Raw genomic sequence first — 24199 nt, forward strand, 5'->3', positions numbered from 1 at the left:
CTTCAAGAGGCTGGGAGCTTGAATTATGGTCATCCAATGGGCAACCATGTTCTGCGATTTGGTCATCAGTGTTAAATTCTGGTCGTCTCTGACGACTGGACGACCGTTAATTTCGGACCCAGCCTGTACACAATAGTCAGATCATGTGTGCTAAAGGCATCTGTCATCAAGTCTTGATTGACACTCAAATGACACTCAACTGACATCTCAATTGATACTCAGTCAACACTTGATAGACATCTCAGTTCATCTCAGGTGACAGTCAGTCAAGAGTTGACTAACTTTTGCAGACACACCATCAAGTGTTTATTGATACATATGAGTGGATCGACTGAGTTTTGAGTGAGTGTGGATCAAGATGTCTCAGAAGACAGTCGGTCAAGAGTCGACTCATTTTTGCACACATGCCATGTTGATTGATACTTCTCAAACTCATTAATAATTCATCAAGTTTGAACAAAGGAAATCATGACTGTGATGGTGTTTGGATATCTGATCTTAATTAGCATAGATCTTGACGATTTTATTTCTCCGTTTTCTCCCTAGTTTTAGTTTCGATTGAGAAGATATATCAAACACTCAAACACCTCAAAGTTTGTCAAAAATACTCCGCTGCATGTCGTATTTTCAACTCTCTTCTCGATGTTTGGAAATGTGGTCAAACACGGTCTTTCGTGTTTGATATAATTACATAGTACGTGTATGAGTGGATCAACCGAGTGTTGAGTGAGTGTGGATCAAGATGTCAATTAGGTGTCGGGTTATTGTCAACGAAGTATCAATCAAGATGTCAATTGAGTGTCGAGTGAGATGTTAACCAAGGGTATTGATCGAGTCTCGGCTGTGGATGCCTTTAGTACACATGATCCAAATGGTCTAAGCTGATTTGGTTCCTCACCAATCGGAGTGTAGATACACGCCTGTATTACAATTATGGTAAAATTGCAATTCATCAAGCCTAAAAGTATGCTGATATAGCCAATGGTAATATTGTTTTAATTTATGCTAGGTCTGCAAGTTGATTGAAGATTCAGAGAAGACCAAGAACACCAAAGTAAGCATGTCTCAGGATGCTATCACAGAATGGCTGTTACAGAATAAAGTGCTCTCAATTGCATTTGAAAGTAAGTTTTTGTTGATAACCATTATTTAGCAGTGAAATAATGTAGTGTTAATAACATTATTATTATTATTATTATTATTATTATTAAAATTATTATCATTATCATTATCATTATCATTTTGTTGTGATACCAGGGTAGTGAACTGTGCTACCAGGGAAATAATCCTGATCAGTTGTGTGGGTCAAACCTTGGCTGGGGTAATCGAGGTCTTGGGCAAGTACAGGTTTTTCTCCTGATGTTTTTCTCCACCCAGGAACTGGTATAAAATTAATCCAGGTATCCATGAAGTAAAAGATGCCCTTGGAAGGGGTTGAGGGTGGGGATGGAGACAACCCTGCAGTAGACTTGCAACCCATCCAGAGGAGACTAGGAATAGACGTCAGAGTTCCTCCTGTGATTGTCTTTTGCTCTTCCATACTTAACCTATTTTGACACAAATTATGTCCATTGCTGGTGATTGAAAAAAAAATTCATTTTGGTTTTCTTTGGTACCACTAGGCAATCTTCATCAGTCACAGTATTGTGATCGCATCAAAGTCCTTGTAGAGTTTCTTGGCACAAAGCTTTCACTGGACGAATTGACCACCATATGGAAAATGCAGGTATTACATGTAGTATTAGTCAGAATATATTTGCATATATGTAAGGTTATGGAAAGTATTCAGACAGGTTGTTTACATGTACATGTACAAACTGTATGTAGGTGGCTTTAAACGTACAATGTACTTTTATTGGATGGAAGTTAAGTCTGACACAGGTAATTGTTACCGTACATGTCAGAAATACTTGTATGGTCATGATAGTAAAAAGGTCATGGATGGAACGATGGATGGCTCAAAATTTTGGATCAAGGAATTTTACCTGAAAGTAAACAACCAATGAAGCGCGGAATTTTCCTCAGCATGCATTTGATGTGCTGTTTTTTTGAATCACGGGTACTAACGTCGGTATTTCAACTGATTAAGGTTCAAGCACCAGCTGAAACATCTTGAAAAAAAAAATAGTCTGTGGGAAACCAGTATCTTACAATGAAGTTTGTTGTTGTTGTTTTGTTGTAAGGTTGGAAAACACCCAACAGAAGTGGACAACATTCACAATATCCTGGCTACAGCAGCAGTGCGATTCAACTCCAACCAGCTTGATCATCTGTTTGTACTCATACAGCAGGTAACATGTTTATAAATAATTAAAATTAATGATTAAATCGATTAAATTAAAACATACAGGTACTCTCGCATGCTATCAAAGCTATTAACAACAAATATACTTAAATTGTCATAACTCATGTAAGTTGAGTTACTTTCGGATGGTACATTTTACCACAATCGCTGCTAATCTTGCAATCTGTGGCATCAGTGTGTTGCGCAATGCCTTTTTCAGCTCGTGCTCTGAAAAAAACATTTTCTTTGACAGTGATATTGTGGTAAAAAACAAATCAAAATTGGTTTAGCATGGTCTGTACTCTGACCGACAACGAGTACACATCATTACTCTTTCCCAATCATTTTTTTCTTATTATTTCTGCATGTTGAGCGAGTTTACAAGAGTTTTTGAAAGGAAAGTCTGACGCATACAAGTAGCTCATTTGCATAGTGCAGCACGTGCACTTTCAAGTCCGAGTCGGTGTTTTCAATTGCCAACAAATCTTGACAAAGATTTCTTTCGTTATCTTTGATATTATGGTAAAAAACAAATCAAATGTGGTTTAGTGTGGTCTGTACTCTTATTGAAAACGAGTACGTGTCATCACAGTGGTCAAAATTTGTTGTGGACTCACTCGGTTGCACCTTGTGAGTCTACAACATTTTGACCACTGTGATGACATGTACTCGTTGTCGATAAGAGTACAGACCACGCTAAACCACATTCGAGTTGTTAATTAGACAGTCTACACTAAGCATCCATGTACAACTGTAAGAGCCAGGCAAACTGTGCAATGTTTTACCAACTAGTTACATCACTGGTTTCGATTTACTGAGAGAAATGTAATCTTGTGATTGTTTTGTTTAAGAGCTGGGGATCAGAGAGTGACCGCATGAAGGAGAAGCTGCTTGTACTAATAGGAAGAATTGGGAAAGAAGCTCGAGTAGGAAAAATCACAACTAAGGTACGTTGCAAAATAAATCAATGTAATATCTACATAGGCATGTACATGTGTGCACGACTCAGCATTTTAAAATGGCTAGTTGAAATTTAAGAGGCATGATGGCCTTGCAGTTGGTGGGGTCTGTTTTGTGTTCTCAGTCAATGTATTACAAAATATATGCATTTCCAGACTTACCGGAGGGGTAGGTAAAGTCTGCATACAAGCCAGATGGCCCATCACGCTGGAGCTTATCCGAGTTTCTGTAGTATGAAGCTACTAGGAGAATTGCTAATACCCCCTGTAGCTGGATGGGATGCTAGTCCATCACAGGGTTACCCCCAGCACTAAATTTACCAGTACCCATTTAAAATATACACCTGGGTGGAGAGAGGCACTTTTTGAGTATTGTGCACAACGCAATGTCCCTGGCGAGGACTCAGACCTGAACCACTCAGTCCAAAGTGGAGCCTGAAGGGTGCTTTCTTCTATTTTTTCAGGTGCTTGATCTTCTGTGGAGTTTGTCTCACTTGCCATCACTGACAACAGAGATGGTAGATCAAGCCCTCAGATCTCACAATGACATCCTGAGTGACTCGTATGCTGTTAAGGAGCAGATCAAGAAGAACTATGCTGTTAAATGCATGGAGGACATCAGGAAAGGCATTTTGATTGTGCCAGCTATCCGCCAACTTCTACTGATCACAAAAGGAATGGTGAAACAACAATTCAACAAGCATGACAAGGTTTGGCATGTCAAGTTTGTTTAAATTCGTAATGTCTCCCTCTGTATGGCATGCCTATAATGTGTAAATGGTACATGGCATTTGATTTGTCTTGTCAGTAGAAATGACGTTTATTATGCTTGCCAATTTAATTTTGTGAACTCAAGCAAACTATAATTTCATTTCTGCATCTTTAATGGTTTATCTCTTGAAAACAATTCTGTTTTCAACCCAAAACTACATTGTACATTGTAAGCTACATGTAAGCTTTGTCCCCTGAACACCATTGTTGCATTTTTTTTTTGCACCTTGGCTTAAAACGAAAAGGGGAGTACTTAAGGTGGCCGAACATAGTTTTTCCACGCGCTTTTGCTGATGCAATTCAGCGCACGCACAAGTATTGCAAAAAAGAAACATGCCGTCAATAGTGCGATCATTTAATTTACTCAACACTCGCACTGTCTGTGCTATTTTTCTCTATAATTGAACGCAGTGTATTGATGGCTTTAGTCTTTTATCGCAAAGATATGTTAGAAAAGGTAACGATGCAAAGAACCCAGCAATTCTCAGCTTTTTCTTTATTGCCGAAAGAACCCAGTTAAATGCAGCGCATGCGTAGTAAGTAAAAAAATTGCGATTAAATGAAAAATTGCACTCGGAAATACGCCTATTTCTTGAGAACCGCTCATCAGAATTTCACGAAATTTGGCACAAGAATACTTTAGGAAATAAGTAACTGGAGTATTGAAAATAATTGAACTTCAACAAAGGAAATTCTAGATATTCCAGTGAACCTTCAACAAGGAATAATTAAAGACCTCTCTGTTAAATTATTAGCAAAATGGTGTTAACTTGTGAGAATCGTTACAAGCTTGTTGCATGCAAATTATAAAGAAAATCTAATGAATAGATTTTCCACAAATAAACAAAACCAATTTTAAAGGCCTCTTTATATTTGTTCATGTTGTCATGGCAACGACACATACGTCAACTTAACCATCAAAAAACCAACATTTGTGTTGTTCACTTGCTGCCATTTTTGGCAACCGAGGGATCAAGGGTTTTGGAGAAAAAGGTGAATGAAACACAGGTATCAAAACTGTGTTCAGCCACCTTAATATATGAAATTAAGTGGCAGGTTACCTCACTCATTGTGGAAACAGCCACACATACATGTATCAGGGCTTTCAAGAAATTTTTTTGCACTAGAGGTAAAAGACAATTCAGAAATAATTAATGCTCTATTGATGAGGCTATTTCATCTGACTAATAACTTCTTTGACAGGGAAACTTCTTTAATCTGACTTCTTTGACAGGGTATCCTCCCAGAGCTGCATAAAAATCATGACATCATTAAGCTGACTGTCAGCAGCCTTGTGAACTGTCACCAGCAGGCTGTCGCAGCTGCTGCCCCCAGTGGACTGGATGAGGATACCCTTGTAGATGGACGGTACACGCACAAGAAGTTTGTTAACACCCACCTTCGATTCCTGGCTTTTGTCTTGCAAGAGGGCGTCCTTTATCTTCCCTGGCACCGGGCTAGAGATATCTGGGACTGTCTGGTAGCTAATCCTGATGCTTGTGAATTTGATCGTGAGGTAAGCTGGTACACCTATATGCTACATGTACCTGTAATTGGTTACACCATATGAATTTTAACTGCAGGTCTTGTGAAGTGATGTGGAAGCTTGTTGACCTGATGAGCAGTTTGTTAGGCTCCAGATCCAAAGGTCAGGTCAAAGTTGCTGAGGTTCAAAGATTTCAACTATTTTGTTTGCCCTTGTGTTGTGCTCTTAGACAAAAAAAATCACTCTACTTGTACATTCATTTGTCTTTCCACCAATTTGTATCTGGAGAGGGCAGTACACCTTTTCGTTTCATTGTGGAAGCTGACAGAAGTTACATGTAATTGCTATCCTGAGAATGCACTAGGCTATGAGGTTTTAATTGCTTTAAGGCTGTGAAGGTATAATTTTAGTGAATAATAGTAAGTTATCGACTCTACTTTTCATTTTGTTTCTGTAGACGTGCTTTGATTGGTTCTACAAAGGACAGTGTGACCTAGAGGCAGACACGCAATCTCAAATGTTCACGGGGAAAGTTCTTAAGCTGGATCCCAGTAGGCTGACCATGAGAGGTATGAAGAATGGATTGATCAAATAATAGAACTTAAAGAGGAGATGAGATCATTTTGATTTTCACATACAATTTTGGATTGTATTGTGATCGTTTCCCTCCCCCCCCCCCCCCCCCCTCTCCCTTCTAATGTTGACCATTCCATTTTCCATGGTCACATTATCTCTTTTATACAGACCTTTCTAAGCTGTGGGCCTTATTTCTTGTGTAGGCTTTGCTTGCTTCAGAGCATTTCTGGAGAATGTTAACCAGAATGACCATCGTTTGAAAAAGACAGGGAACACCTACACAGTTGAGAAGATGGACCTTGTAGGTCTTGATTACCTGTGGAGAGTAGTGCTTGAAATACCATCGGAGGAAATAGCCATGTTGGCTGTCAAACAACTCATGGAACTTAGTTACACCTGGCTGTCTTCAAAGTTGAAGAAGGTAAATGTGAGCTAAGCCTGTGGCTAACTTTAAAAAAGATGTTTCATACCTGCCTGCCTTAACAGGGCTGTGCCAGGAAATCTCATAAGTAAGTGTAATGTATATATTCTATTTTCAGGACCCTGTTAACAGTCACAAGAAATTTATTTTGGAGTGTTACAAACGTCTTGAAGTAAGTCATTTCCCTTTGACAGTTCCTTTAGTTTTACTTGGACTAGTTATCTTTTTATCTTCTTTTCTTGTGCCAGCACTCTTTGAAAACTCAGGAACCAAAATGTTTGGGTTACCTGATCTTTCCAGGAGACCAGAGCTGTTCTACCTCTGTATCATTCTTTATTACTGTCTTATACATGCACCTGAGATACATTTTTTGTAAATTTCATAAATTTTTGACAAACTAAAGTTTTTGTGCTGTACTTAAATTTAACAGACAATGATGTCTGGCCTTGGACACACATCGCTGACTCATGCAGCTTGCATTGCAACCACTGCAGCTACAGCTCCAATAACACCAGATGTGCCTCTCTCTCCTGTGCCAAGGTATAGCATTTTAGTAACTAAGGAAAATAAGTTTCAGACAACAAGAGGCTTATGTGAGCATCTATGATACTGATTGGCAGTCAGGGCTAATGTCTTTTGTGATCAGAGGGATCAGATCTAGAGCAACCGGGTGGTCCATAAGTGCTAGTCCAATAAAAATACAATGTAGCTCATCGCTGCTGGTCAAATGGCTCACCAATGCTAGCCAGATAATTTATCAATGTTGGCTAGCCAGGATCATGGCTCATCTTTGGTGGTTAGATGACTCGTCAATGTTGGCCAATGACTCGTCAGTGCTGGCCACATGGCTCATTCATGCTAGGCAGATATCACATAAGTGCTGCTCGGATGGGTATTCAGTTCTGCCAGGCGGCTCATCAGTGCCAGTCAGATGGCATATTAGTGCTGGCCAGATGACTTATCAGCACTGGCCACACGGCTTGTCAGATGCCTCTGTTTTTAATTAGATGACTTAGATGACTCAGTGCAAGTTGCATGGCCTATTGATACTAGTCAGGTGATTCATAAGTGCCAGATAGCTCATTGGTGCTGGCTGGTAGAGTAGGCTTCCATGAGTTACTGGTTCCAGCCAGATTAGAGTCGGCCAGATGAGTGCTGGTCTAGTCATCTGTGCTACTCAGGTGGCTCAGTAGTACTTGTCAGTTAGCTCATCAGGGCAGGTGGGTCATTGAGTGTTGGCCATCAGATCATTCTTTGGTTCTGGCGAGTTAGCTTATCAGTACTGATGAGATGTTTCAGTTGTACCTACAGCAGTATAGTCAGATGTGGCTCATTAGTAATGGTCAGATTACTCATCAGTACCAGTTAGTTGGCTTATCAAACGAGTATAGGGCAGTATTGAGTTTAGCCCAGATACATGTAGTTCATTAGTGCTGGCCAGGTGCCTGGCTCTTTAGTGTTGGCCATATGGCTTTTCATGACTGGCCACATGGCTGATTGATCAGTGCTAGTCAGATTTCTCAGGTGTACTGGTAAGTTCACTCATCAGTGCTAGACAGATAGCTTGTCAATGACAGATGGCTCATGGCCAAATGGCTGATCAGTGCTGGGCAGATGGCTCATTAATGTTAGACAGATGGCTCATTAGCACTGGCCAAATGGTTCATGAGTACTGGCCAAATGGCTCATTAATGCAAGACAGGTGGCTCATTAGTGCTGGTGAGGTGGCTTACAAAATGTATCAGTGCTGACCAAAATGGCTCATCATGTTAGTGCTAGCCTAGCCAGACAGCTCATAAGTGCTGCCCAGAGATGAACTTAGAAATGATGATGAGCTTGTCATTTAACTCATCATTGCCAGACAGATGGCCTTTCAGTGCTGGCAAAATGGTTTGTCAGTAGCGGCCAGTGCTGGCCAGTTTTGTGTACCTTCCATAGTTTTTTAAACAATGTTTTTGTAATAAGACATGAACTCTTATTCAGGGCAAATTACATGCAAAGTATTGAAAGACTCCTGGTGCTAGTGGAACATTACATCACAACTGTTGAGGTGAGTTTATTATTAAAGACATTGAAACTGTAAATCATCCTTTTGTTCATTTCCATGTATCTGGATCAGATCATTTTTTGAAGACCTGTGTTATGTACAGTATGGTCTTAGAAAGTTTGGCTTCCTTCTTAACCAAAATGACAAAGCACACTGTAAGGTCTGGGTACATGGCATACTTTAAAAATAAATGCAGACGTCAATGTACTTTTTTGGACTTAGATAATTATTTTTAATATAGTATTTCATACATTTTTTCACAGGATCTTCATGCTGGTCCTCGCACCCTTTTACCACATGGAGCATCATTTCGTGGATACCCAATCACCATCAATGTATCTTGTGATTTACCCAAACAAGAGATCACTCTTCAGGTTTATACATTATTTTTCTTTTTACAAGACTTCTTGCTACTTAAGGTGGCTCAAAACAGTTTCCAGCACTTAGATTTTGATGGGTCATTGTAATCACTCTTAAATGGTGGCTCTGAACCTAATGAACAGAATTTTTTACCATAAAGTTATAAGTTGTGTCTTATCATGCTGATCAAAATTTGCTAATATAAAAAAATTTCCCAGTGCCATTTTTGAATTATAAGCCCCTAAAGCTGTAATTAAGTGTGTTTGTAGCAGGTCATGCTGTTGCTATGGTAACCTATTGTGTCACAAAAATGATAACAACAAGTTCACCAGTGATTGGGCAGTTTTTTGAAATCATGATTATAATGGCCCGTCAAAATCTAACTGCTGGAAACTATTTTGAGCCACCTTAATAGGTAATGACTACGCAACTTAACTAGTTGAAAGACTTGTAATCCTGAAAGCTTAGATGTTGTACTGTTTTGCAGAAAGATAAGCTGTTTGTGGACCGCAGACTTTATACAGTTTTCTACAGAATTATTTTGAGATGTTTCATTTTGTGTTCAGTCTGTGCAACTTTTGTTGGGACAAATGAAACCTTGCCTACATGTAGCATGTAAATTATAACACATGAAACCTTGCCAACCATAACAGTACCGTTAGTGTTTTTACTAGTTGTGCGATGAGCTGGCGGGATTGATCTTGATGGACCTCAGCTGATTGATTGACATTCTAGAAGGAAACAAAATGAGAGAGGAACATTTAAGAAATAGGAAACGTGTACCGTGTTTCTATGTAGTTATTGAAACACGAGTGGAAGTTTGGGAGAACAAGAAGTGCTGTGGGAACACAAGCTGTGGGCGAGTGTTTCCACAGCTTTTTCGAGTTCTCCCAAACTTTCACGAGTGTTTGTATAACTCGATAGAAACATGGAGAACATGTTTTCTATTTCCTTTAGAAAACACCGCAAATGAAAAAAAGGGAAACAACTTGTTTACTTTGATCATTAAAATGTAAATTCCCTTTGCTTGCACCATCATTACACCAACGGCTCATGCTAGTTCTGTGTTTCTATCGAGTTATAGAAACACGATTTTTTACCAATCAGCGCGCATATTTTCTTAGGGCTGTTTTCTAATATTCATTATACCAGCCTACTGTATATACAAACTTAGTTAGCTTGTTTTTGTGTTTCAGTGTCATTCCAATGAAAGTCTGAAGTCTCTTCGTCATAGGATAGCAAACCGACTGAACACCAATCCGGAACAGATCCAGATATCAACCAGTGAAAAACTGGTAGGTATCTAACTGGTCAGACTATAAGTGAAACAATTAACCTCCAACCTCCACTCCAGGGAAACAGAAATTGTTTGGAGAAATCAGGAGTTCAAGATTTCTTGCATGTACTTCAAATCTCTTATCAATGTCTTTCTGCCTCTATGAACCAGCTGTATGCTTTTGGTGGTGTGTTGTTGATAATTTTTATGTTAATAAATAATTTTGTAGTTGACACAATCATGTAGATTTAGAATCCCAAGTTTAGTGATATTTAGCATCATTAATACAGTACAAGTCTGTAGTTACTTTTAGGTAATAAAATTTTGACGTCTTCCCACTTCTGACTTCACTTGAACTTTTAGTTTATAGAGGCCCTTTATAATCTGGTTGGAAGTCCTGTAACAGGAGCATTTGTTTCGAAGACCTCTGTATGTCATCTACCTGAACAACTTTTCTAAATTAAGTATCCCCATCTGTATGAATTACATGTATATTTGAATTGCAGCTTTTGCCATGCAAGGATCAGAAGCTTCTCTACCAGTTAGACTTTGAAGATGAGCAACTGCTGTTTGCTAAAGTGTCTGTCTCTGGAGTCACTACTGTGCCTACTAAGGAAGAGGCAGAGGTAGATTTATTGTAAATGACTGGGTGCTTCAAGACTGCAGTTGCTAATATACAAGATGTAGTAAACTTGTTGTACCAGAATTGCTACTAATCTCGCAATCTGAATGGCTAATATGCTGTTGTCGATAAGAGTTCAGACAATGCTGCTCGTGTCAATGTATCACACAATGCCTTTTTCAAACCGCAACAGCCAGCCTTTGTCCAACGACCATCTCCCAAAGCCAAAGAATCAGATATGATCTGGTTTGGGAACAGCCCTCTCGAAGTTTTGTGGACTCACTTGGCTGCACCTCGTGAGTCCACAACATTTTGACCACTGTGATGATGCATATCGTTGTCGATAAGAGTACAGACAATGCTAAACCACATTCGATAATTTGTTAATTATACCACAAACAAAGCCCTTGATTTTCACTTTGATGTAAAAATTCTTACAGTTCAGTTTTGTTTGGTCACAGTGCATTCACAAGCAGTATTATACAGTACAACAGTAAATGGTTTATTCTGATGGTGATTTCCGCATAGGTTGCATAAACATTAGTTTCCTACAGCAGTTCCTTTTAGGATTTCCCAGACAATTACATTAGATGAAACGGTGTGCAAAGAAAGTCATGTCTGAACCCAGCTAGTCGATTTTGGAGTCAGGCATGGGGATTCTGTCTTTCATGGTTCGATGGATGAGCGAAGTCTCTTAGGAGATTTCTGAGGAAAAAAAACTTACAGTCTGAAGTACTGTAAGAGGTGAAATTTTGGTGGTTAAATTGTTAATGATGTTCAGGCTAGGACATCATACTTAGTGGGTTTTCTTTGCATCCAAGTAATTTAAAAATACAAATTGCACAAAAGTGCCTCGCATCCAGGGGATTGTAACAGTTGTTATTCAAATTAGAAAGGTAATCATGAAAAGTGTAATTGCTACTCTGTGATTTTCATAATAATTTGTTTGAATATCTACTCTAGATTATCCAGACTACTTTTAATGTGTGTATCCAAGTTGTGAACTGTTTTTCCTATTTTACAGATTCAAGAGTCCATGAGAATTGATGAGGTATGATGTAATTTGGATATTTCAAACTCACATACTCTAGCAAACACTCGGAAAACAAATTTTCAGGTTAAAATTATGAGAGCTTACTTACCGTCCAGGTGGTTTCTCTCAATTAACAATGTTAAAACATCGTAAATTTGATCATAAAATCATGTATTTTTCAGCTCGTGCCATGTCACATTGCAGCATAACTTGCTATTGATGTACCAACAATATTAATAATTTATTCCAGGCTTTATTTTTGTCTTCTCAAATTCACTAATAATTCATCAAGTTAGAACAAAGAAAATCACAACCGTGAAGGAGGTTTGGATACCTGGTCTTAATTAGCATAGATTTTGACGATTTTACTCCTCTGTTTACTCCTTAGTTTTTGTTTCGATTAAGAAGATATATCAAACACTTGAGACAGTGTTACATCGGCTATCCAAACACCTCGAATGTCGTCAGAAATACTCCGCTGCACATTGTATTTTCAACTCTCTTCTCAGTGTTTGGATATCCCGATGAAACACTGTCTGTCGTGTTTGATATATTACTTCTAAACCACGACACCTTGTTGAAATCACTGTGATTCTTTTTCAAATGATCAGCTTAGTTTCTTCATTTGTTACTTTGTAGTCCAGTGCAAGTGGATCAAATCGTCAAACCTATGCCCTGGAACAGGTGAGACAGTATGTGTGTTATTTTTCTTCAAAATGTCACGTTATGGTCATGAATCCAGGCCATGATGTTTTACTCTCACAGTGCCTCATCCTTGTGAACAATTGCCTCCAATGAGCCTCAAAAACAAACCTTGCAGAGAATGTACATGTTAACTTGGTAGTAAAAGTGTCTTGGGGTGGCAGATCCACAAGCAGTACTCCTTGATTCTTCAAGTTAGTTGTAGTGGACTTTGTGCCAGCATTGCCCTTTCAGGGGTGTAGCCAGCTTTTTTTTTCCATTTGAACCCAAATTGTACAGCATAAGTCATATATCAAATTTTGCCAACATCCAAAAAAAACAACAATAACAACAGTCGACTAAATTTTTGTGCACAAAACTTTTTCAAAGTTATTCTTTGTTGATAACCTTTCAGCATTTTTTCATGTATAAGATTGAAAGTCATTATTTTGTTTTTCAATATAAAACGTTTATATAGTGGTGATTCGCTGTTGAATAGTAAGAAAAAGAAAATATGGCCTTTCGGCTACTAAAAAAATTATTTACAGAAATTCTTGTTAAAGGAGCTCAGTCACGGTTTGCGCATATTGAAAAGTTTAGCCTCAATTTTTCAAATTCGTCGTTTGTAATCCGTGTTAATCTTCTCCATCCTTAGCCATCCTTGTTCCTTTATGGTTTATCATTATGTCTTTGGTGTTTTTCTATCTTATTAAACTGTTATTTTCAGGTTTCCTACCATTTAAAGGTAATTTTGTATGTGGCCAAAATAACTCAGAATACCATGACTTAGCTCCTTGAAGCCCGTTCTTAATGGCTTAAAGGCTAGCAACGCCCCTGCCTTGTAGATGTTGGGGTTGGTTAAGGAAGTCAGTTGATTAAATAGGCCCATAGTGATGCAGTTTTAATTCTTTTTTTTTTTTCGTAGGAACGAATGATGCCTGGTGTTATCATGGCAACTGAATGTAAAGCTTTTGACAAGTTGTATCAATTGGCAGAGCTTGAAGAACCTAGGTTGGTGTAATGATGACATTTTTTACTTAGACTTTATTGCAGATGAAATTTGTCGTCATCTAGCTAACTGCGGAGGAAATACCAGAACGTAATGAGCAAGATTAAATAAACTACAGTCACAAAGTTTACTTGCAACTTAACAAATATGTGAGGCAGGCTTGCTGAGGCAACATGTGCCAGTATGTGATGTTGTTTTAAATCGAGTGCACACTGATTGGTGTTAGGATTGTAGTCACTTTGTTTTTTTCTAATGCTGCTGTCAGTGATAGAAGGTACTGCCCTTGAGTTCAATTAAATTTTCAAATTGTCTCAAACTCGCTTTTGCGTGTAGAACAACAACAACAACAGCAACTGACAAGAGTCATAATTGTACATTACAGTAATACCAGCAGATTCTTGTCTTGGAATGTCCTGGTAACGTCCAGGGAGAATAGTTCATTTCCGAGTTGCCTTTTGCCTCTGTGTCAAAACCTTGTGTCCCTGCTTCAAAATGAGTCTTCAATCTCGATACAAGTGTCATGATACAATACACAACACATCATTACATACAACTGACAGGTGTGTTTTGTACGTTGGCACACTAGACTGTGTCAGCTGACAACTACTTGGAACTGCACATGCTTTTGTGTTGCCATCTTGAAAAACACGTGACTGGAAGCAGGCAAAGCAATACAAAGCAAAGATGGAACTTTTTGTCCCTTTCCCAGGCCCCTTTAATGTTTAATAAATAGCTCTGAAAGGAATTGGGTAAGGATTCGTAAAAGACAGTTATTTCTGAATGTTGAATTTTTAATTCATGAAGAATCACAATTATATGATAACATCGCGATAACTTGTAGTAATATCGATATTTGTATCGAGACACAAAACATCAGGATTCACTGGTGCATTGGTGTATCGTTGCAGCACTAGAAACCACTCATATGGAAATGTGTTCTGCTTATTTGTTCATTTTCATTCAAATCAAGGTCATTTTCATATGAAAAGTTTTGCACAAAGACTGGTTTTGAAACAGAGGCACAAGGTAACACAAAAACGGCCCATTCAGTTCATTGTTATCCTTTGCAGCATAACTGTACGTGTGCAGAGATTGCTTATGTTGTTACCCACTGATCCAGATGTGCAAGAAGCTCTGGACTCTATAGGACAACAGGTAATAGCTTGCTATGCAGATGCCCCCTAGGCTCCCTGCACAGTCTTGGGAGAGGAAGGGGGAGGTATACCTGGAAAACCCGCTCTTGTCAAAAAGCAAATTTAGACTGAATAATTTTGAGAATGTTCATAATAATAATAATAGTAATAATAATAATAATAATAATAATAATAATAATAATAATAATAATAGTAATAGTAATAATAATAACAATAATAATAATAATGATGATGATGACTTTTAATGATGAATTTTTGTAATTTGTATTAATACACTATAAAGAACTTAAGAATTGATCACCATCCAATTGACAGTACACCATAAGCTGTTCCCCTGGCGGTACTGATGACAGAATGCAGTCAGCAGTTAATCTACAGAACATGTTCAAGTGTATTGCACCGGGCATGTCACCATTCCGAATCCTCTACAACCTTGAGGTACTGTTTTGGTTTTGTTTGTTTTTGGTTTTGTTTTCTTTTTTGCTGTAAACAGCACATTTTATTAGAGTTTTGGTTTATCTCAAAAGTTTATTTGACAAACAAAGAAACCTAAACCGTGTATTACACTGTGGTGAAACACAACGGGCATTTGAGAACACGAGGGAAATGTAGAAAACACAAGCCACAGGCGAGTGTTTTCTACATTTCTCAAGTGTTCTCAAATGTTCGGAGTGGTTTATCATAATGCAATACACGGCTTAGGCTTCTTCATTTGCTTTATAATATAGATTTTACATGCGCAAAACAATAAAACACGCTTTTTCTATGTTGATACTCTTATAAAACATGGGTTTTTGACCAATCAGAGCGTGCGCAGGGTCCTATCTATATTATAATGTGTGATATGACAGGCATCAGGGGATGTTACAATTGTCGATATATACTGGTTTAAGGTAGTTACTTGAATGAGCCTAGGAATATTAACGTTGAAGTATTGTAAAAAAAAGCTGTTCTTTAACTGTACTGATCTTTACAGTGGTCATGTATTAATGTGTTTCAGGTTCTAAGTAGTAAGTTGATGCCAACACATCACAGAGATGGAGGAGCCAATGCTAGGATGTTTAAGGAGAACTTTTTAGCGAGTGGAGGACTAAGGTATTCATTCTTCCGTGAACTACTTGGGTGTTATCAAAAGGTGGTTGTAAAAGTGTGGAGGCAACGTGGCCGAGTGGTTTAGGGCGCTGGATTTGAAATCTGGAGCTCCCTGGTTCAAATCCTCCACCCTAGCGCTCTCTGGATTTGTTCTCGGTAGCCCCGAGTTCAACTCCTCGACCGCGTTGTGTAAATAGCCAACTGGTTAGCCTCCCACCTGTTGGGATTCTTAATAGTTTATGTTTTATTTGAAATATTTGTTTATTTGGTTACCTTGTCCCCAATTAGCACGACAGTGCTAAATACATTTGACACTGAGATAAAGTTATTTATTATTAATTTTATTTTATTATTAGCATGATAGATAACTTGCATCCGTTTTGTTCAGCCATATAAAACAGTGATGCTTTTTTTCTTGTCAACAGTGTTGTAGTGAATATCCTTCAAAAAGACATGTTTCCTCAGGATGTAGACACTGAGATTCGCAGAGGCTGCTATGCAATTTGCTTACAACTAGCAAGGTTTGTATTCTTTTGGAGCCATGAACTCACTCTGTCATGTATGTTGTGGTGTAAATTTTGTTTAAAATTTTTCAAAGCTGTTTTAACACCAATTCTAGTGTCAATTGACCATAGCATGGATATTTACATTGTAAACCATGGCTGCATGTCTCGGCAACCTATTAGCTGGAGTATGTTTTTCGTCGTCACAGAGCGCACACACCCATGATCCATGCCGCTAGCCATGTTGACCATAAAAAAAAGAGTTGCATGGTTTTCTATTTCTATGCATGCATGTGGTTATGTTCCTGTAGTTATGGTGCTCTGCTTGAAGGCCCTTCAGGCTGCCGGAGCTCTGCTATGAAACCTTGCGAGATGATTAATGCTAGCGATATTTGAATAGTTTCGAAGAATCATTATTCACCTTTTGGCATTGCAGTGCTTTTCTATTTTCACGTAATTTATGTTTTCTCCATTCTTTACTTCCATGTATATGCAGACAATAGATTTGTGCTCAGTATATTCATTAGTTCTAAGAAGTGTTCTGTTCTCCTTCGGTTTCAAGGTTCTTGTTGTGTGGACAATCCTCAGAAAATTCCTTTACAGCCCCACCTTCGCCACCACACAGAGAACATGCGACTATTGCAGCATCACCGGTTGCCATGGCAACAGGTACCATGGAAACCGACTTAAACGACTCCCTTAACAACTCGGCAATTGAGGCGAAGAGAGCACGCTCTAGCAGTATGATTGATGATGTACATCCTTCTGTAAGGGTTGCTATTGAGGTAAATGATTTAGCTACATGTAGGAAGGTTTAATTAACAAGCCTTCATTTCAATTCTCATTTTGGACTTTTTGTTATTCTGCCCTGGTCAAAGGCTGGATAACGCCATATCCATTAGATAAATCGCTATCTAGTGGATGGCATAGTTTGACTTTGACACTTATCTGCTGGAAAGCGATTTATTGTTAGTACTGCTGTTCAGTAGACTTGTTTTATATCTTGATTCATGGTTGTGAAAGTACATAATTTAAAATATCAAAATTGGATGGGCTTTGCAAAAGTAATGAGAATGAAATTAATTGATTACGTCGGTCCTCTTTTCTGCGGTATGGTAGAATTACATGTAGTTTGTCTTAGTTGAAAACACGACCCCACTTGTAAGCAAGCCTTCATTTTTACCCACATCGTGCAAATGAAGGATGTTGTTGTTGTTGTTGTTGTTGTTGTTTCAATTGGTTTGTTCCAATGGAACTTTTTGGGCATGCCCAGTAGAACGTCCAATGGGTGTGTGAATGAGGACAAGGAAACTTCTGTCTTGTAGGGTAGCAGAATTTTAACTAACCTTATTTGCGTCTTCAGACAATGGGCCGAGATGACTTTGCAGAGACTATTGCTTGTTTTATGCGTGTAGCCTGGGCGGCAGCTGCTGGAAGAATCAACCTGGCTGGAGGCAGACAGAGACTGTCTAGTCAAAGCTCCGATGATGAAGGAAGCAGTCATGGGGGAGCAGGGAGTGACACAGAGTCTGTTAAGTCCTTTAGATCGAGTGTCTCCAGTGGCAACCCCTCTGAAGTTACTAACAAGGTATGGAAATAGATAACTGTTGTTCGCAGTGGCGGATCGAGACCTTGAGCTAAGGAGGGGGATGGGGGCGGGGGGGGGGGGTTGTTTTGCTTGCCCTGTCGGCTGTTCTTCCATCTGTGATTTCTTCTTGCTTACCCAAAATAGTGGGGGGAGGGGGGGGCAGGCCCCTCGGCCCCCCCGGGCCCCTCCCCTAGATCTGCCACTGGTTTGTAGTGTGAACAGTGGAGCATGTGGTTCCGAGTAGTTGGAGTTGTGGACTCTGGTTAGGAAGTTCCAGGCACAGTGTTTTCCTCTCCAATAACAGTCTGGTGTTCTCAGAAGTCAGTTTAAGTCCAAGGCCTCGGTTGGTGTTGTAAAATAGCTAACTCGTTTGTCACCTGCCTGTTGTGAGTCTGATCCAGCTTCTGGTCGCTTGCAATATTTGTTTCAGTGTAACTTGTTAATGTTGGATGTAAAATGCCCCATTGGACGGTTGTCCATTTTATGGAGGGCTGCCAATAAGAACCGTAACCCGTAGCACCTGTCACAGCTGAGCATGCTTGATGGACCCATGGTGTTACGGGTGAACTTGCCTGTCGAGTTGATCCAATTCACCCAAAAAGTAACAAGTTTCTGTTACGTGTGTATCAAGGCTGCAGGTGAACGTTTTGTAGCTGTACATTCTTGTTTGCACGTTTTGTACTGCAGTACAACTCTTATATAACGGATATGTGTTTTGGTACCAAAAACGTGTTTGTTTTAGTGAGGCATGATAGATGTAAATGTATTGTACTATAGTACGTTCAGTGAGCATGTAGAAGTCAAAATGTGTTTGTGAAAAAAACCTTCCAGCGTTCTGAGGAGTTGCTCCATCTCCCTCAGTTTAATTATCAGCGATTCGATTTTCCTGCTGATGTGTTTTACTGCTGCTTTCATTTGCAGGATGTTGTAATAGTCGGTGAGGCCCTTCAGCTCCTTGTTCTTTGTTTGCAACTCAGAACGCAACTTATGGGTGAGATAACATTCTGTGCAATAAATGGCACTCGCTTGTGTACAAAACGGCTCACACTTTTAAGCACGGGGGGGATAAACATAAAAGTAATAATCTAAAACTGTTAATCTATGTTTTTCTGGCCTGATCTCCAAACTGAGAGAAAGAATCTAAGCTAATCGATGCTTAAAACAAACATGTAGCTTTTTAAACATCTTACTTCTAAAAGTTATCACTTTGTGTTTACAGATACGTTGCAGCCTAGAGTAAAACCCAAAGCCTGTGTTTTTTGTTTTGTTTTTTTTCTATAGGAGGGGTGACCTCACCCTTGGGTCCGTCATTTTATTCACATTCTCACAGTATTTATCTTGTAGGAGTACTTCTGAGTATTTCAATTGTAAAATTATCTGACGCAATTTGTTACTTGGTTTTGTAGGAGTATTTTATTACCTTCCAAACGTAAATGACTTCATTGTGGAAATTCTTATAGGATCTGTCAATTCTCAGGTAATACATGTTTTGTGTCAGTGAATCTGATATGTTACAAAATATCACCTCTAGCTGTATTCCCGCGTGTATTTGTCTAAACATGACTTTTGATTGAGTGTAAACTGGGCAACATATGCCCTTCAAATTCCAGTGTTCAGTTTCCAACTAAAACTAATTGTTCAATATAAGTGAATTATTTTAAACAGACTGTAAGCAAGATTTGTCAGTGACAACAAAATTATTTTGACTTAAACAGCTTGGCGGAGAGAGACCTTGTGTGGTTTATTTATTTGTAGGAAAATTAAGACGAAATCCGATAGAAAATCGAGCAATTTCAGGTTTTAATGGACAAAAATCTGGTACCAGAATAATTTTAAGTATTTTACAGTCATTTGTACATTTTCTTAAATGTAAATACATAAATAATTGCCTGAAATAACACCGAAAACAATTTCCCATGGGAACGAGAGAAAATGATTTTCAAAGTTCACAGACCTTGTGCAAACACAGGCAAAATTTCATCATCAGTTTCATTTCACCAGTACTTTCAAGTGTTTCATACGAAGTTAAACATTCGTTTTCGACGTCTGGTGTTGCTAGAAATGATTTTTTTGAGCAGATATTTAAAAGGGTCGTACAGAAGTTTGCAATACGATGTAAATAATCTTGGTACTACGTTTTGGTCCACTCGTTACTCGAATTTCTGGTGGATTCCGTCTTAATTCAGTAGCCTCGGTTTGGCTCGAATATTATCTCTTTTTGAAGGCGCACTGTTTCTTCAACCTTTGCGCTTGGAAATCTGTCTCCTTCCAAGAACAGATCATGCCCGCAAGAAAAAATATGTGTGGATATTTTTGCACAGATTTACGATTGTTTGGGGGACTGAACAAAATGTAGGGGGTACACAACCATGGGTCAGCTATTCCATCCAGGGAAATGGTAATATCTTAATTTGCCTGAACAATTCAAAGAAACAGAGTGTCGTCTTGATGCTCTGTGAGTAGACTTGACCTGGTAAACCTAAGTAGCTCAAAACGGTGTAACCTTTTTTCCCTTAAGGTGCGGTCTACAGCACTAGAGCAACTTTTGATTTTAAGTCAAACTCCTGTAGGAGGTATGTAGTGTGTGCTTTTATGTATCTGAAAAAAATCAGCGTGGTTAGTAACATTACATGCGATAAACTGGTTTTGTCTTTTCACGAAAACGTTTGAAGGTCAAACACTTTTGCTGCTGTTTTTTTTTTTTTTTAGGTGATGTCAGCCTACGTTGGTCACTGCTCTGAAGTGCACAAAATTTCTTGTCGTGTCTTTTTTTAGCCGCGTAATATTACGAATTTGTTACCTGTTACCTGTTACCTATTACCTATCCTCCTCTTACCTCGTGGCACATAGGGCCTTTACATAGGTCCTCCACTGTTCTCTGTCTGCTGCAATCATCCTTCTTTCCTCCTATAATCTCCACCTTGCCTCTTTACGTTCCTTTTCAACTGTTCGTTACGAATTTGCAGTGCACATTATTATTGTCCCTATTGTGTGTAGAGTTGTTCATGATGTGCTTTTTTTTTTTTTTTCAGAACCCAAACTTCAGACACCCAATCACTTTCTTTTAAGTGTGATGCTCAATGCGCCGCTGCCTTTGTGGACTCCTACAGTTCATGTGAGAGGAAAAAACTACAGGTACAGAATTCCGTCGGTTTTGCGGGGCAAGATGGCCCAATGTTCAGACACCAGACTCCGGTTTGCACGGTCCAGGTTCGAGCCCTGGGAGGGATTATTGTGTTGTGTTCATGGCAAGACACTTTATTTTTATAGTGCCTCTCGTCACCCAGAAACAGATGGTACCTGGGAATTGTTGGGGCAGCCAGTGCTGGGGAATAACCAGCGCTGGACTAGAAACCTATCCAGAGGGAGTGGCAATGCTCCAAGCCGCTTCGTTCCACAGTTACCAGAGTAAAGGCTTTACTAGTACATTCCTTGAGTACTTAACCAGCTAAATAGGCATGCTCTAAAATCTAAACAAAATTACCACATGTACTTGTAGTATTAATTTATTGTATTCTTTGACGTTTAGATTGCAGCGTCACTGTAGCCAGTTCTTTGATCTCGTCTGTCGACTGTTAGACTACTTGACAGGTAATCGCCTAACATAGCATTAATCATATCGTTCGTTTTATCGTTGATTTTAAATAGTTACTCTAGGGAATGCATGGGTCAATCAGTCTAACATTATTAATACAGGTTAGATCTCCTTCATTGTAGTCTAAATTGGATTGTCATAGCTCCCAACTCAAATACGTTTTCCGATTGGAAGAGAACGTGTCACGTGTCGCTGGTCAAAACTCACTACCTCCCTAGGGCGAACAAAACTCACTACCTCCCTGGGGAAACAACAAATTGAACTTTCGACTCGCACGTGATCAGGTCGTGCTCCTTGAAACCGGGGTAACTTTGCGGTCTTGTCAAGCACACGATTTCTTCACAGTCTTCTTCACAGTTTTTTTTTCTTTCTATTTTTGAGTTGGGAGGTATAACAAAACACTTAATCAACCACCTCCACCTAATCGTGGTTAGAATATGGCCTGTGTAAAGCTCAATTTAGCCGTACACCGGCATTTAACGTGAACTTTGGTGAAACAATTATCCCATGTATGAGTGCATTCTTAACTAGACATTTACACTTGAGGTCCTTAACTCAGACTTGTTTGTCACTAAAGCTAGTTTTTTTTTTTATTATTTGTTATTTTTGACATGATCTGATTTGCTAACATTGTCATGTTGCAGAGTCCATATGCATGTAACATGTTGGACATTTTAGCTTGCTTGAACTTTATCACAAACTAGAAATGTTTTTTTGTAATCTGTCTGACTGGTAGACTTTATCTTGTCTACATGTAAGTACAACACTGCACGAGTTTTGCGCGAGTCATTGAAGGACTTACAATTTCATTCAATTGAATCGTTCTTCAGGTTAAATCTGATTCTGTTTAATAAATCTATTTCAGTGACAGAACAAAGACTGATGAAGATTGATCCTACCAAGATGATCGAGGGTGAAATACAATGGCTTCTGAACTTTGAATTTGGAACTAATTTAGGTAAGGTGTTGGCTTATAACATTTTGAAAGATCTTCTTTGTCAGCTCGGAGCTGTATTCGTCAGAGTTCAGTCTGTCCTGTCTGGTCAACTCTGAAGTGCACATTTTAGCCATGGACTCTAAGTTGTCTATATCGTTTTATAAACGCATTTGATGAATATCTCAAACATGAGAGACGTGTTTTACCGCATTTCCAAACATCGAGATGTAATATATCAAACACAAAAGACCGTGTTTGACCACATTTCCAAACACCGTGAAGAGAGTTGAAAATATCACGCGTAGCGGAGTATTTTTGACGAACTTCGAGGTGTTTGGAAATGTGGTCAAACACTCTCTTGAGTGTTTGATATATCTTCTCAATCGCAACTAAAACTAAGGTGAAAATGGAGAAATAGAATCGTAAAAATCTATGCTAATTAAGATCAGATATTCAAACATCGACACAGTCATGATTTCCTTTGTTTAATCTTGATGAATTATTAATGAGTTTGAGAAGAGTGTTTAAAATACGACGCGAGTGGAGTGTATTTGACGAACTTCAACGTATTTGGAATTGTGGTGAAACACTGTCTCAAGGGAACCAAGAAATAAAATGGTCACTGTCATGATTTCCGTTGTTTCCTTGATAAATTGTTAATCAGTTTGTAAAGAGAGCATCCAGGCATTCTCTTTTTTGTTCACTTCACACGATAAATATTTACTTAGGCGTAGTTCACACTAGCGACATAACAACTTAAGAAGGCCGTTATGTTGCTAGTGTGAACGAGGCCTTACCAGATTTTATTTTCATTTCACAGAAAACGAATTTCCCCTGTTGGCTGGTCATTTGAGATTAATCAAAACTCTCTTTACTTGTGAAGGAGTCGACAAGAAAGGCTTAGGTAAGTGAAACTGCATTGAACTGTTGCATTCCTATGCAGCCATGCAGCCTGCGTAGCAACCGTTCTCGTACGAAGAGCTTTACCGCATTCTGGCCGCGAGAGCAAAAACTCGACAAAGCAGGAGGTGGCGTGGCGCACCACCACCCCCTGCTTCGTCGAGGTTTTGCTCTCGCTCCAATTTACGCGCGGTCAGAATGCGGAAATGCTCTTTGTACGGGGAACGCTTGCTATGCAGGCTAGTAACCATGTTAAATGAATGCCTGCTGTTTCAACTTGCAGGAGAGAAGCTAATAAGAGACCTGTTAGATGATTTTCTCTTCCCTGCTTCGAAGCTTATCTCTATTAACGGCAATACTCCATCTAAAGAAACTGTTATCGATGTACACCCAAAGTAAGTGGAATGTGATATTTTGTTTAAGTCATGTACAGTTTTCTGTCTCAGAACGTTCTTGTTCCCCTAACCAAGCATCACTGCTGGCGCGCGTTGACAACGTACCGTGAATTTCAAATGACAATTCAGTTCGCACGATTTTTCTTAAGCTATACCTCTTGACCGAGTTCGAGGGCCGTACTGTAAGTTACAGACCGCGGGCCATAAATCCAAGGGGGAAACGAGGATCCGTAACTTACAGTGCGGACCGAGAAAACGAGGTTAATATTAGTAAGATATTTATTGTATCTTTACTGTGTGTCTGACGGACTCAGGAACGATTTCTATTCACGCGGAACGGCTTCAAATTTCTCACGCACCTCGAGAAGCAAAACGACTCAATTTGAAATCATTGTTAAGTGACTCTTTAGTCGTTAGCAGGTTTTAATACACAATTTCAGAAGTGAAAGAAAGTTTTAAACTTTTAGTTGCTAAAAAAGTTAAGAACACTTGGTGACAAATCACGAAACA

General features: G+C 39.0%; 1 protein-coding gene across 1 annotated transcript in view; it reads left to right on the forward strand.

The window, feature by feature from the left end:
- The window catches only part of LOC110046859 (ubiquitin carboxyl-terminal hydrolase 24-like), a 52886-nt gene that overhangs the window by 7616 nt on the left and 21071 nt on the right, over positions 1-24199 (forward strand). Inside the window, exons 10-40 of the mRNA XM_089286531.1 lie at positions 1010-1124; positions 1623-1726; positions 2184-2291; positions 3136-3231; positions 3708-3953; positions 5249-5530; positions 5958-6069; positions 6280-6497; positions 6616-6669; positions 6928-7037; positions 8481-8547; positions 8808-8918; positions 10101-10199; positions 10687-10806; positions 11827-11853; positions 12475-12519; positions 13442-13527; positions 14596-14680; positions 14995-15117; positions 15680-15774; positions 16197-16292; positions 16837-17059; positions 17638-17862; positions 18784-18853; positions 19269-19339; positions 20381-20435; positions 20895-20997; positions 21392-21453; positions 22323-22415; positions 23215-23298; positions 23578-23689. Of these exons, the coding sequence (XP_089142657.1) occupies positions 1010-1124; positions 1623-1726; positions 2184-2291; positions 3136-3231; positions 3708-3953; positions 5249-5530; positions 5958-6069; positions 6280-6497; positions 6616-6669; positions 6928-7037; positions 8481-8547; positions 8808-8918; positions 10101-10199; positions 10687-10806; positions 11827-11853; positions 12475-12519; positions 13442-13527; positions 14596-14680; positions 14995-15117; positions 15680-15774; positions 16197-16292; positions 16837-17059; positions 17638-17862; positions 18784-18853; positions 19269-19339; positions 20381-20435; positions 20895-20997; positions 21392-21453; positions 22323-22415; positions 23215-23298; positions 23578-23689 (3497 nt within the window). The remainder of the gene's footprint in view (positions 1-1009; positions 1125-1622; positions 1727-2183; positions 2292-3135; positions 3232-3707; positions 3954-5248; positions 5531-5957; positions 6070-6279; positions 6498-6615; positions 6670-6927; positions 7038-8480; positions 8548-8807; positions 8919-10100; positions 10200-10686; positions 10807-11826; positions 11854-12474; positions 12520-13441; positions 13528-14595; positions 14681-14994; positions 15118-15679; positions 15775-16196; positions 16293-16836; positions 17060-17637; positions 17863-18783; positions 18854-19268; positions 19340-20380; positions 20436-20894; positions 20998-21391; positions 21454-22322; positions 22416-23214; positions 23299-23577; positions 23690-24199) is intronic.

Source organism: Orbicella faveolata, unplaced genomic scaffold, assembly GCF_042242905.1.
Source record: "Orbicella faveolata isolate gen_17 unplaced genomic scaffold, um_ofav_v1 contig_14, whole genome shotgun sequence".
Classification (NCBI taxonomy): domain Eukaryota; kingdom Metazoa; phylum Cnidaria; class Anthozoa; order Scleractinia; family Merulinidae; genus Orbicella; species Orbicella faveolata.